At 32.5% G+C, this 13,272-nt stretch overlaps 1 protein-coding gene across 7 annotated transcripts in view; it reads right to left on the bottom strand.

Moving 5' to 3' along the window:
- The window catches only part of DOCK7 (dedicator of cytokinesis 7), a 155,418-nt gene that overhangs the window by 106,649 nt on the left and 35,497 nt on the right, over positions 1 to 13,272 (bottom strand). For 5 of the 7 annotated variants that reach the window (XM_087820488.1, XM_087820487.1, XM_087820486.1 and 2 more), the window contains exons 10-14: positions 12,669 to 12,749; positions 12,075 to 12,240; positions 11,099 to 11,241; positions 7,424 to 7,517; positions 6,594 to 6,756 (exon numbers count right to left, since the gene is read on the bottom strand). In XM_087820488.1, coding sequence (XP_087676614.1) covers positions 6,594 to 6,756; positions 7,424 to 7,517; positions 11,099 to 11,241; positions 12,075 to 12,240; positions 12,669 to 12,749 — 647 coding nt within the window. Of the gene's footprint in view, positions 1 to 6,593; positions 6,757 to 7,423; positions 7,518 to 11,098; positions 11,242 to 12,074; positions 12,254 to 12,358; positions 12,535 to 12,668; positions 12,750 to 13,272 lie in introns of those variants that run through there. The other 2 variants (XM_087820489.1, XM_087820490.1) reach the window with 2 other exon arrangements.

Genomic DNA, 13,272 nt, shown 5'->3' on the forward strand with positions numbered 1-13,272 from the left:
TACAGTGTCTTAAATTCAGTAGATCATGATTACTAAGTCATATTGACTTTAATATCAGGTACCACTTTACCTTAACATATTACTAAGTCATATTGACTTTAATATCAGATACCACTTTACCTTAACATATATTATCTTACTTATCCATAATGTATACACTTTATATACTTTAACATTTAATACTGAGAAAACAAAACATTTTAAGGGATCTTATCAGAGAACAACAAGAATGAATGTATTTGTTACATCAAGTTAAATAATTTATTGCCCCTGGACATGGTGTCAGTCTAATACTTATGTGTAGGTTTTCAAATAGAATTAAAAATCATTCAAATTATTGAATATTTAACTAATCTAAGATGTGTATGTATGTTTCCCAATTCAATAAAGACTGAGTCCCCTAAATTATAGAAATTTAAATTTTTGTAGTTTTTTATTCACATCCAATAGAAGTGTGATTGTTATCTCTAATTTAAATAATTTAAATTCTAAATCCTCCAGGATTATTAGATGCAAAACTTTTGACAATGATATCATTTTTCAGTATTAATTTTTTAAATAAGTTTTTAAAGAAACTGTCAAAGAGAAATAAAAATTTGAATTAAATCCAGTTTTTAAAAGATATAGTGCCCAAGTTATATAGTGATTCACCTTAGTTAATAAGTATTCACCATTATGTATTTCAAACTACCCAGTATATATGTTATATATAAAAAATATTTGACATATAAAAATATATGACATATGTAAATATGTATGATCTATGTGGATCCTACATAAATATTTTGTTCGAAAAAATTACAAAAGAATATAGGGAAGAATAAGTTTTAGTTTTCAGAACAACAGCCAAACTGTCAAAAATGACTTTTTAGAGCCACAATACCAAAATAAAGAAAAAACCAAAAGCTTTCAAATGCAAAAGAATGCATTATTTAATAAACCAATTACTTTCCCTATTAGTTTTTCAATTTTTAACAATTCTCAAACAATATATTTAATTTTGTTCCTTTTGGGAGTACTATTATTTTCTGCTTTAAATATATACCTCAAGTTAAGAGCTAATTCTGGTAAAGAAAGAGAAAGAATTTTCTCCTTTATTGTTCACAAAATCATGTCCTTCTGTTCTCACTACTTTGCTAAAAGTGTTGTAATTTCACCACTAACAATTGTCAAATCTAAAGGCCTTTTCTCAGTTCTCATACCCTTTGATCTCCCTACTACTTACTAATAACAATGTTCTTTTTTCAAATTTAATCTTCATTTTGCTTCCACAATATTACTACACTCTCGGAGAATTATCCCTTATTTGAACCCTTCTTTATAGTCCTATTACCTCCTAGTATTTAGTACTGTGGGCTAATGTACAATCTTCAATCATCTCTCCCACTCTGACCTTCAGAAACTCAACCTACTCTCATAGACTCATTTATTTTCTATGAGTAAAGTTCCACAATATTATTTCCAGACCTCTCCCCAATTTCCTTTCTTATATTGCCCTGTCATTTCTCCTTTTGATATCCTATAGTCTCCTCAAATTCAACATATCAAATAACAAATTCATCAATGCCTTACCGCCTCTGCTGGTCCTTCTTCCCGTATTCCCCATCCCACTCTTCTCCTTACTTCATTATATCCATTAATGGCACTACCATGCTTCCCAGTGATAGAAGCTTAAAACCCAAGAACCATCTCTAGCTTTTCACGTAACTTTGTAAAACACCTCTCCTGTATCATAAGCCGTTAGGACTTTACAATCTTTGGAAGTCTCTTAATCTGATATGCTTTCTTCCCATTTCTACTGCCAAAAACCTACCAAGGGCTGCCTTTAACCTGGGTCTTAAAATTATCTAAATAGTCTCCTGCCTGGGCTTCTAATTTTCTGTATGTCTCCCCTCAATCTTCCTAAAACAAATTTGTAACGTCTTCAACCTGTGTCACTCCAACTTGTCTATTAAAAGAGTGTAATAGCAAAGGATAATGAAAACATATTCTTATAGATTCTGCAGTTTTAGGATAAAATGGCTTGATATAAGCACATATTTCCTTTATAACTTAATAGGATTTTATCTTAAATTTTAGAATCTTATCTTAAAACTACATATGAATTGTTTTCTATTCCACAAATCTATCATCATATAAAAATAGTTATTTCCTCCCCAAATCTTCTAAAAAGTGATGCTCCTAGAAGATGTGTTATCCTGTAGACTTTCATATCCCATATAGCTGTGCCCTCACAAGAATATGTACCCCAATTAAAAGAGCATAGCCTACAGAATGAAATCCAAATCTCTTCCAGGTACTCAAGGACTTTTATAATCTGAGCCCTAATTACCTCTTTAACCATTTCTTATCCAACATAGACCCTCAACTCTCATATAAATTATCGACTTTTAAACATCTCCTATATACTTTCCTAATGCCATTCCACTTGTCCAGAATGCCTCCCCAGACCATGCTGCTTAGTTAAGTTCTATTTCTACTTCAAGTTACAGATAGATAATCTCACTTTTCCCACAAATATCTAGTAAATGGAGGCTCCTTTCTCTGAAACCTTGCAGCATTACTATTTGTAACTCTCAACTGACATTTAGCAAATGGAGAAAAGACAGAAAAGTAAATCTGGCAAAAATAATAATAAAAATTGTGAGAAAAAGTAATAAAAACTCCAAGAGCAAAGAGCGTCAATCTACTTAATTTTAGTGAATTACAGGAGTAGTTCCCTCTTTTATCTTCGGTCTTGCTTTCCAGTTTCAGTTACCCATACTCAACCAAGGTCCAAAAATATTCAATGGAAATCAGAAATAAACAATTCACAAGTTTTAAATTGTGCACTGTCCTGAGTAGCATCATGAAAGCTCATATCATCCCACTTCATCCTGCCCAAGATGTGAATATCCCTCTGTCCAGTATTGCCAAACTGTATATGCTGCACACCCATTAGTCACTTAGTAGCTGCCAAGGTGATTAGATCGACTATAGTAGACTGCAGTGCTTGTGTTCAAATAACCCTTATTTTGCTTAATAATGGTCTCAAAATGCAAGAGTAGTGATGCAGGCAATTAGGATATGCCAAAGACAAGCCTTAAAGTGCTTCCTTTAGGTGAGAGGTAAAAGTTCTAGACTTAATAAGGAAAGAAAAAACATATTCTGAGTTTGCTAAATCTACAGTACAAAAAGTCCCTTATCCATGAAATTGTGAAGAAGAAAAAAGTAATTTGTGCTAGTTTTGCTGTTGCACCTCAAACTGCCAAAGTTACAGTCCCAGTGCATGGTAAGTGCTGAGATAAGATGGAAGGGGCATTAAATTTGTTGGTGGAAGACATGACATCATCTGGACTCAATGATCCTCCTGATGTAGTGTCAGAAGGTCAATAATAGCCTAACACTATGTCACAATGCCTGCGTCATTCACCTCACTTCATCTTATCACGTAGGCATTTGTATCATCTCACAACCTCACAAGAGTGAATACAGTACAATAAAGTATTTTGAAACAGAGAGATACCACATTCACATAACTCTTATTTCAGAATATTGTTATAATGGTCTTATTTTATAATTATTATTGTTAATCTCTTACTGTACCTAATTTATAAATTAAACTCTATAATAGGTAGGTATGTATAGGAAAAAACATAGTATGATATAGCAGGTCCCCAAATAACATTGCTTCATTCAACATCGTTTCATTCTAACGTTGATGAGATGCTGTAGAAACTTAACTCCTGTTTATATCAATTAGGCTATGGTGAAATCAGTTTTGCTATATGTCATTTCACTTAAAGTCATAGAACTTATCAACAACATTAAGTGAGGATTTACCATATAGAGTTTGTCACTCCCAGGGGTTTCAGGCATCCTCTGGGGGTTTTAGAAGGTATCCCCAGCAAATAAGGGGAGACTACTGTATTGCAAAATGTCTACACCAAAAGTTTACTCTGAACCAGTGTGAATTTTACTGAAAGCAAGTATACATGTTTCTTCTTTCAGGGTTACCTATTTTAGCATAATCCTTTCACCCACTCTCTTTCATCCTAGAATCAGCATATTTTCATGCCTGTATCTTTCCTTCCTAATAGTGTAACTCATGGAAATCAATTCACATTTATTCATTAATCAAAAATATATTCATTAACCAGTATTTATTTAGCACCTACTATTTGCCTCCTTTATAAAACCTATTCCAAATATGTACTGTTACATATTCTACCTTCTGTTATAGGATAATAAAATTTCCTTGTTTTTCCCCCATCACTAACAACCACAAGCATTGCATTTATGCATGTACTACCAAGTGATCACCCAACACAACAGTTTTCAAAACTGAAAAGTGACCCAACAGTTGGCTTTTTTACCAAAGTCCAAAGTGTTCTTGTGGAAAATCAGCTAGGTCAAAATTACTCAACTGGTGTGAAATGGGCAGTTCAAGGTCATGAAACTAGGATTAACTATCTCCCACAATGAGCCTTTATAAAATGAGGTTTCAATGACCTTTTGAAAAATATAAAATCAAGCATTCTATCTCAAATATAAAAACTACATTTATAAATTCATATCTGTAGACTCGAAATCTCACCCTCAGACCAGTGCATAGTTTCCAGTTTCTTAACTCACTGAATAAATATTATGTGCTTTCTGTGTGCTAACATACTATTCTAGATGCTGAAGATAAAGTGGTAAACAAAATAGACAAGTCCCTGGCATTTACAGTAATTACATTCTAATGAGAAAGACAAAAAATGATCACATAACTACACATTATAATGTCAGATAATGATAAATACAAGAAGAGTAAAGACCTAGAGGAGGGAAGCAGTGGATCATTTCAGGTAGGGTGATGAAAGTAAGCCCCTCTGGGAAGTGACCTTTAAGCAGATATATGTCTGAAAAAGGAACCAAGCCATGCAGAGGTCTGGAGAAAAACATGACAGGCAAAGAGAAGAACAAATAGAAAAAGCTGTAGGCAGAATTGAATTTTGTTTGTACAAGGATGAACAAAAAGGGCACTGAGGCTAAAATGAGATAAGCAAAGCAGAGATTAGAGGAATATGAAGTTAAAGAAAGAAGACTGATACGTAGAATATTATAGACTATTACTAAAAATTCATCCTTTTTTTTGCTTATAATGGAAACCACTACAGGGTTTGAGAGAGAGGAATGAGTAATCTGATTTATAACTTTTAAAAACCTCTCTGGCTGCAATGTTGAGTTGACTGAGGCTGGGGTGGAAATAAGATGATCAAATTAGAAACATACAGCAAAATTCACGATCAGCAGCTATCCAATATGATCCACTGCTCTTAAACATTTGAAACATGGCTTATCTGAATTGAGATGTGTTTTAAAAGTAAAATATAGCCTGGACAGTGTGGCTCAGCGGCTGAGCACTGACCTATGACCCAGAAGATTTCACTTCAATTGCCAGTCAGGGCACATGCCCGGGTTGTGGGCTCAATCCCCAGTAGGGGGCATGCAGGAGGCAGCTGATCAATGATTCTCTCATCATTGACGTTTCTATCTCTATCTCTCCCTCTCTCTGAAATCAATAAAGATATATATTTTTTAAAAGTAAAATATTTCAATAATTTTTTACATTTATTACATGTAAGAATGATAATATTTCAGGTATACTGGGTTAAACAACATATAATTAAAATTAATTTCACTTGTTTCTTTTTATTTTTTTATTGTAGCAACTATAAAATTTTAAATTACCAATGTGGTTCCCATTATATTTTTATTTGACAGTGCTGATCTAGATGGTGACTTAGAATTGAGTTTTAAAGGTGGAAGACATAAGAAATACTGGATTTGGGATACATTTGAAAGTAGAGACTACAAAACTTGTAGTAAATGGAGGAATAAGAAAAAAAGAGAAATCATTCAAATTCCCAAAATTTTGGCCTCTGGAACTGCGTAAATGGTGGTGAAATATGCTAAAATTGGGAAGTCTGGGTTAGAATTTTATGTTTGAGCTGCCCTGGTGGATATCCCAACAGACATATCAAGTAGTGGTCTCAGCACTCATAATGTGGGGAGCATCGTTAATAAAAAGTATATGTAAAGGTTATCCCTGGAGTTATGTAGTATTCAGACTAAACAGCCTATCCAGCAACCTCAAGTCAAGTATTCTCTAAATAGTGTATATTCACCAAGTACTGCTGATAATTAGAATATAGTGTAGACACATAACCTTGATTCACGGTAATGCTAGATTCTGCTAATTAGGACATTTGAGAAAATACTGAAACTGGGAGTTCAAATATTTTAAACTAACAGCCCACGATTCAAGTGCTAGCTCCATCATACTCAAGCATACTTAACCTCTCTCTGTTTACTCATTTCAAAAATGAAGGTAACACACACTTCAACTTACAAGAATTAAGTAAGATAATGTATGTAAGATAATTAACATTATACCTGGCACATAGTAAAAGCTTCACACATTACAGCTATTAATAAAACCATGTGGTAAGAAATGGAATATGTAACAAAGCTACAAAAGACTTTTGGAGAATTTTATACTAGTTCTACATTAATATTAGAATATACAATATCTTAATTCAAAATTCTTCCAAATTAAAATGTATTACCTGTAAGTAGTATTTGGAACATAGACATCCCTGGCAGGAAACTCCAAAATTTCTCTGGTAGGTCTGACTCTACTGTCAGGGTAAAGCTTCACTTGAAGCAGCTCTGGGGTTAGGCAATAATGAGGATTTTCAGGTGCTGGAGAAATGTCTATCTTCAGCTGAGCTGCATATAAAAACATATTGTAAAAACAATGTGCACATAATAAATAAAAACGTCATGTTGAAAATGTTTTTGGAAGAATTTAGATCCTATTTTTTCAAGAAGTCTGGGAAGAAACCAAAATCATTATCATCTCAGACCTCTAAATTACTTCATTTCAGAAAGTCTCAAAGGTATAAATTACTGAGACAGAACATAAATACATGTAAAACACTGAATAAATGAATGAGAAGAAACAAAAAACAAACCCCCCCACCCCCTGAAATCTAGCATAAAAATAAGCCAGCATTTCAAAAGTTAAATGTTTAATTTAAACTTGGTAGGCTTAACAACAGTTTCACTCTTGAATGGTTTGCTCTGATCATAATATGAATCGGTTTCTAAATTTTACCACTTCATGCACTTTTTTTTTCTCTAGAAAATAATTTTAAGCCATGACATTGCTCATCGTTCTCATTTCAGTACTCAGATTATCAAAAGTTGCTGAATCCTGCCCCAAACTGTTAGACCACATGAGAGTGGAATGAGACAAAGAGAACTGACAGGCACTGAGCAAAGAAAGGCATATGGGCCAGATAAGTGAAAAAAGGAATACATACACTGTATTACAAACAATACAATATATTTGTGATAACAGTTATAATCATTTCTACTCAATATTTTAAAATACCTGTAATTGGTCTTAGTCTCCGTAAAACAGAAGATGGCCTTCTCATATCAGCAAGGAATTTGTACAGATCTTCATCACTTAAGCGGTCTCCTTCCTGATTTTAAAAACAAAGGAAAAATTATTCAATAAAATAAATACAGTAGATTAAAAATATTGCCTATTAATAATCCTGCTCTTCTTCCTTCAATTTAGTCAGAATGAAAAATAAAATTAATAGAATCATGATTAGAAATCAATATGCTGCCCAGCCAGAGTGGCTCAGCAGTTGAGCATCGACCTAGGATCCAGATTTTGGTTCGATTCCCGGTCAGGGCACATGCCTGAGTTTCGGGCTCCATCCCCAGTAGGGGGCCTGCAAGAGGAAGGCAATCAATGACTCTCATCATTGATGTTTCTATAGCTCTCCCTCTCCTTTCCTCTCTCTGACGTCAACAGACATCCTTTAAAAAAAAAAAAAGTCAATATGCTGGCTCATTTCCTTTTTTATGCTTTCAAATTTTATTAAGTTATGATACTGCTATTGGTTTTTAAATTTTATATATTTACTTATAGCTCATTATGTCCATAAGGTATTACAGGACACGCTAAAATACGGAAAATAAATACAAATTAGAGGTTGATGAAAAGGATTTTTTAAAAAGAATATAAACAAACAAAAAACATACATATAATGACAAACTTACAGATTTATTACACTTGAGATTATATTTCTTTTCAACTTTACATCGCCAAATTTCTCAAATGCAAAATATACAGCACTGACTAAATTTAAAAAAGAAAAGAAGTAACAACAAAAACTTCTCTTGAAGAAAAGTACAACTATCTTGATACTAAGACCAGAAAAAAATCTCTGAAAAGATTTTAGTCATGGGAAAAGAGACAAACAAAACAAAACCATATCTAATTAATACAAAATTTTCTATTTAATGTAATTTTTTTGCAAATAAAATAGGTAGGGATTGATTTTATTCTTTAATTCAGAAGTTAGTATTTAGATTTTATCAATCCAAACCTCCTGCATTTGATATCTTAGAGTTTTAAAGCATAGTTCATATATTATCTTACCTTATTTAGTAATAAACATATTTAAGGCTACTTTATTACTGTGAGTTCACCCTGAACAATATCCCATTTCCTCATTACTGTATTCTGAACAGGGTACAGAATTGATCATTTTATCCCACCATCTAGAAAAGTGATTTTTAATTTCTAAGAGGTTGGAGATTTTTGCTAATACTTTTTAAGGTGGTTTTTAGTTTAATTGAGTTATGGTTAGTGAATCTGACTTTTTGAAGATTTTTTTGGTGACCTAATATATAATTAATTACTGTAAATGTTCCATCAGTTGCTAAAACAGTATATTATCTCCTTTTGAATACAGAATTAATATATATCTTTAAATAGTCTTTATTTATAATACATTAAGATTATCTCTAGATTCAATGACTTCTGTCTACTTAACCTATTAAATTGACTATATTATTGACCTCCAATCTTTATTCCTATCTGTTTCCATACCTTTTGTTATGTGGGGCATTAATTCCATCTCCTAGGCGTGGCCATGTGACTTGCTTTGGACAATAAGCAAAGGTGATGCAAAAACTCGAAAAACATTTGCACAAGTGAGCTTGCCCTCCCTCCTGAACTTTTGCCACTGCTATGAGAGCATGACCCAACTAGCCGGCTAGATGATGAGTACAAATTGAGAAACATGAAAGAGGTCTGAGTCATTTCTGTCTTCCCAGCACAAATCAGACTAGATCAGCTGACTCCACTCAACCTCCAAACATGTAAATGAATTTAGCTGACAACCCCTTCTCCACACTGCATGTTTACTGCTGTGTACTCCCAAAGCAACAGATAACTTACATGCATTTTAATAAACAGAACAAATGCCCTTAAAACTAATGTGTGAATTTGATTTGATTTTAAAGTCTCCATGTATTTCTAATAATTTTAGCTTGTCACATTTAAAATCTGTACATAAACACTGATTACTATATCCTATCATGGATAGTAACTGCTCATCAATTTTTAAAAAACTGCTTTCTATATCTCATTTAGGAGAAACTTGTGCCTTAATCTCTACTTTATTAAAATTACAATTTCTGCTTTTTACTTAATTTGCACTTGCCTGATATGTAATATTCTAGCTATTTAAAAATACTTATAAAAATTGTACATACTAGTAGTTAAAAAAATTACAGAGCTCTACGAAGTTGAATGTTAATGCTTTCCAGTCTCTGTGTCTCCAGCAATCATTGATTTTAAGTTTCACAATCACTTTGTGCTAGTTTCCAGTTACCAGTCTCCAGTACATGGTGAATGCTCAAAAAGCATTTGTTGGATAAATAGGTAGGGGGTAGAATGATGCTCAGTAACATGGTGAGTGCTCAAAAAAATACATTTGAATAAATAAGTGGGTAGGTGGATGGCTGACTTGTTGATTTGAGTTTACAGTATCAGTTCAATGATAAAGCAGCTGAAGAAATGAAAAGAGAAAAAAAAGAGCTGTGGAAATAGTGACAGAAGTGATGTCACAGCTGAAGAAGTACAAAAGGAGAAAAATGTCATAGCTGCAAAGCTGTGTCATTTAGCTGGGTAAATCTACTGCTCTGTTTCCATAGCTGTACTTGGCTATCACGTCATCCAGTAACATCCCTCTCCCCTCCTTCCTCTCTCTGAAATGAATAAAAACATATATTTTTAAAAAATCTAACCCTCTCAAATTACAAGGTGTCAGTAGGCCAGCATTTCCTCCCTTTATTTAGAACATCTCAAAAGGAGGAATTTTGAGAGTATTTACCATTTTCTTTTAATCTGCCCTAAAACATATGCATGGTACTTCTCCAGTTTGCCACACTAATATAAATTTTCTTCCATTCTTATATGGTTCTGGTCATCTGGTTACTCAAGACAAAGGCTTTCAAAATTTTGATTTTGGTTCTCCATATAAAATTAATTTTACAACAAAATCCAGTGTGCCCATACTCTCACACAAAAAATTAGGGGGAATAAAGCTCATTGAAGCAGTATTATATTTTTATTCTACTGGAGTTTTGTTTTGTTTATTAAGCTGGGTGTTATACACTAAATTTCTGTTACCATTACTAGATCATGACTAGCATTGAAAAATACGGATATGACTCATGATTTGACGTGTAGGGAACATACTTGCAAAGAATAAAATATCTTTAAGAACTTATTGGACTTACAAATTCACCTATAAAAATACCAATGGCATTTTAGCGTAGAGATGCACCACTATGACCTGAAAGTTCTATTCCATGTACCATGGAAGTGATAAATTAGGTAAAAACAACAAAACAAAATTGTGGATTATTCCACATAATCACTCTAAGAAAATCCATAAACTGTCAATATTTAAGAAAAGTTAAAATATTACAATTAAAAATATAAGATAGATGTGGAAGACTGATTCTGATGCATTATTAGTCAGTGTCAATATTTTAATATAATGATAAAATAACAGGTATATAACTTATTTTTTATTTTTATATTTTTATTTAATTTTTATTCTTTAAGTTTTTAAAAATTTCTTGAAATCACAATTATATGTACATGTATTACATGTACATATGCAATCACAATTCTTCTGAAACCAAAAGAAATATATAGACAGCCTCCTAGAATTCCTACATGACAGAACAATACCTGCTTAAAAAAATTTGTCACTGTGAGCGTAGCAGGTCGAAAGCTGGTCAAGTTACAAGCATCATCTCCACTTGTTGTCCTTTCAAGTGATCGTCTGCCAACAATACTGGAATTCCTCCTCTCTGACCAAGACCCTTTTCGTTCTACAAAGAAAAAAAATAAAATATTAACTTTTATAATATTTAAAACCTCACCTGTAGTAGGATAGCTATAATCAAAGGACATATAATTAAAGTGTTGACAAAGCTTTGGAGAAATTGGAACCTTCATACAATGTTAGTAGAATTTTTAAAAGGTGGAGCTATATTGTAAAACAACCTGGTAGTCTTTCAAAAGGTTAAACAGAATTATCATATGACCCAGTAATTTCATTTCTAGCTATATATCCAAAATAAACAAAAACATGTGTCAGCATTATTCATAATGACCAAAAAGTTGAAACAAGCCAAATGACCATCAAATGATGGATGGATAAATAAAATATGGTATATTGATACTATGGATTATTACTCAGCAATAGAAAATGAAATGATACATGCTACAACACAGATGAACTTTAGAACATTATATTAAGCGAGAGAAGCTAGACACAGAAAACTAGATATTACATAATTCTATTGATATGAAATGTCTGGCACAAGAAAATCCATACAGACTAAGTAGGTGAGAAGCTGTTCAGGGTTGGGTTTGGAGAGAATGGAAAGTGACTGCTAATGACTATATGGAAGTATTCCACAATTAGATTGCAGTGATGGTTGCAGAAAAAAACATTGAATTATACACTTTAAATACCTATTTAAACTGTATGGTATGTGAATTACATCTCAATAAAGCTGTTAAGGTTTTTTAAAAAGGCAAAAAAAAAAAACCCTTTTTATGCCTCATCACATTGCAAAGTCTACAATTAAATAAGCTTATGTAAGAGAAAAGAAAAAAAATTATACATTTAGAAATATTTTATATAAAACACTCTTACCTCCAGTGCTTATTTCTACTTCTGTAGAATCTCTTTCCAAACTCCCAGCACTGCTAACAATATTCATTAAATGGATCGCAGTCCAAGCAAAAGGCATGCGATATTTCCCAAGTCTTTGGCAAAACTGATCAGCTTGACTTTTCAGCTTCTCCAATTTTTCCTTATTCTGCAAAACAAAACTTTATACATTATATGATTATGCTCAAAAGAAATGAATGAAAGGCTATTTCATAATAAACACACTGGTTAAGAATTCTTAGCAAAGATGGAAAAGCAATCTGTACCTTTCAGAGATCAATTAACAGTGTATTATCTTAACCACTGAACAATCTCAACCGTTCTACGAATGTATGTATAGAATAAGTCTTTGAAATTTTTGAGATTATCTCATCTTTGGAGAAAAGAAAAAGCAAGTGTCAATAGAAAAAAAATGAATTAAATTCTTTAACATGCTTTTTATAGTAATTATATAATTATTAAATTTTAATTTGGGAGATTAGAGGTTATTTAGGTTGGATTTGGGGATTTGGAGGGAAGGGAATGACTAGCAATAAATACAAAAGTGGGGGAAATGAGAGGCATGATATTCTATACCTTGGTGGCATCTGCTTCTTTGAAAATCATATATGGTTCCGCACACTCTCCAATGTCTCCTTGTTGGAGGACTTTTTCTAGCTGTCAGAGGCAAAAATTAAAGATTAATTTTTAAAACATGAAATATCTGACTATTTAGTTAGGGACACTAACCTCTGTTCCCTTAGACTGTCAAATAAAAAAAACAACAACAGCTAACACAATAGCCATCTGGTATGAATGCCCGGTCTTGAGCCAGAAATCTATAGGTCATATAATAGAGTCACATCTTATTTGGTCATGTCGCATAATAAGGTTGCCCCTGATTGGTTAATTCTTGGTACCAGAAATTCTTATATACAAGTATAGGCATCTGATTTAAAAAAAAATCACTTTGGAGCAAAAAGGGTAGGTAATTACTATTATTATTATTGTAAATCAATCAAAATTATACCTACTTTTTTGTCACATGGGCAAAATATATATTTTGGTGTGTTGCAGAATTTTAGTAATTAGTTTATGTGTGCCATGAGATTAAAAAGGTTTAAGATTGCTGCCCTAAGCTAAGTAGTTTAGTAATATTCAAACTTTATGATTTGTGATCTTTATTTTTACTTGGTTGACA

This window comes from Miniopterus natalensis, chromosome 9 (assembly GCF_054644295.1).
Source record: "Miniopterus natalensis isolate mMinNat1 chromosome 9, mMinNat1.hap1, whole genome shotgun sequence".
Taxonomy (NCBI): Eukaryota; Metazoa; Chordata; class Mammalia; order Chiroptera; family Miniopteridae; genus Miniopterus; species Miniopterus natalensis.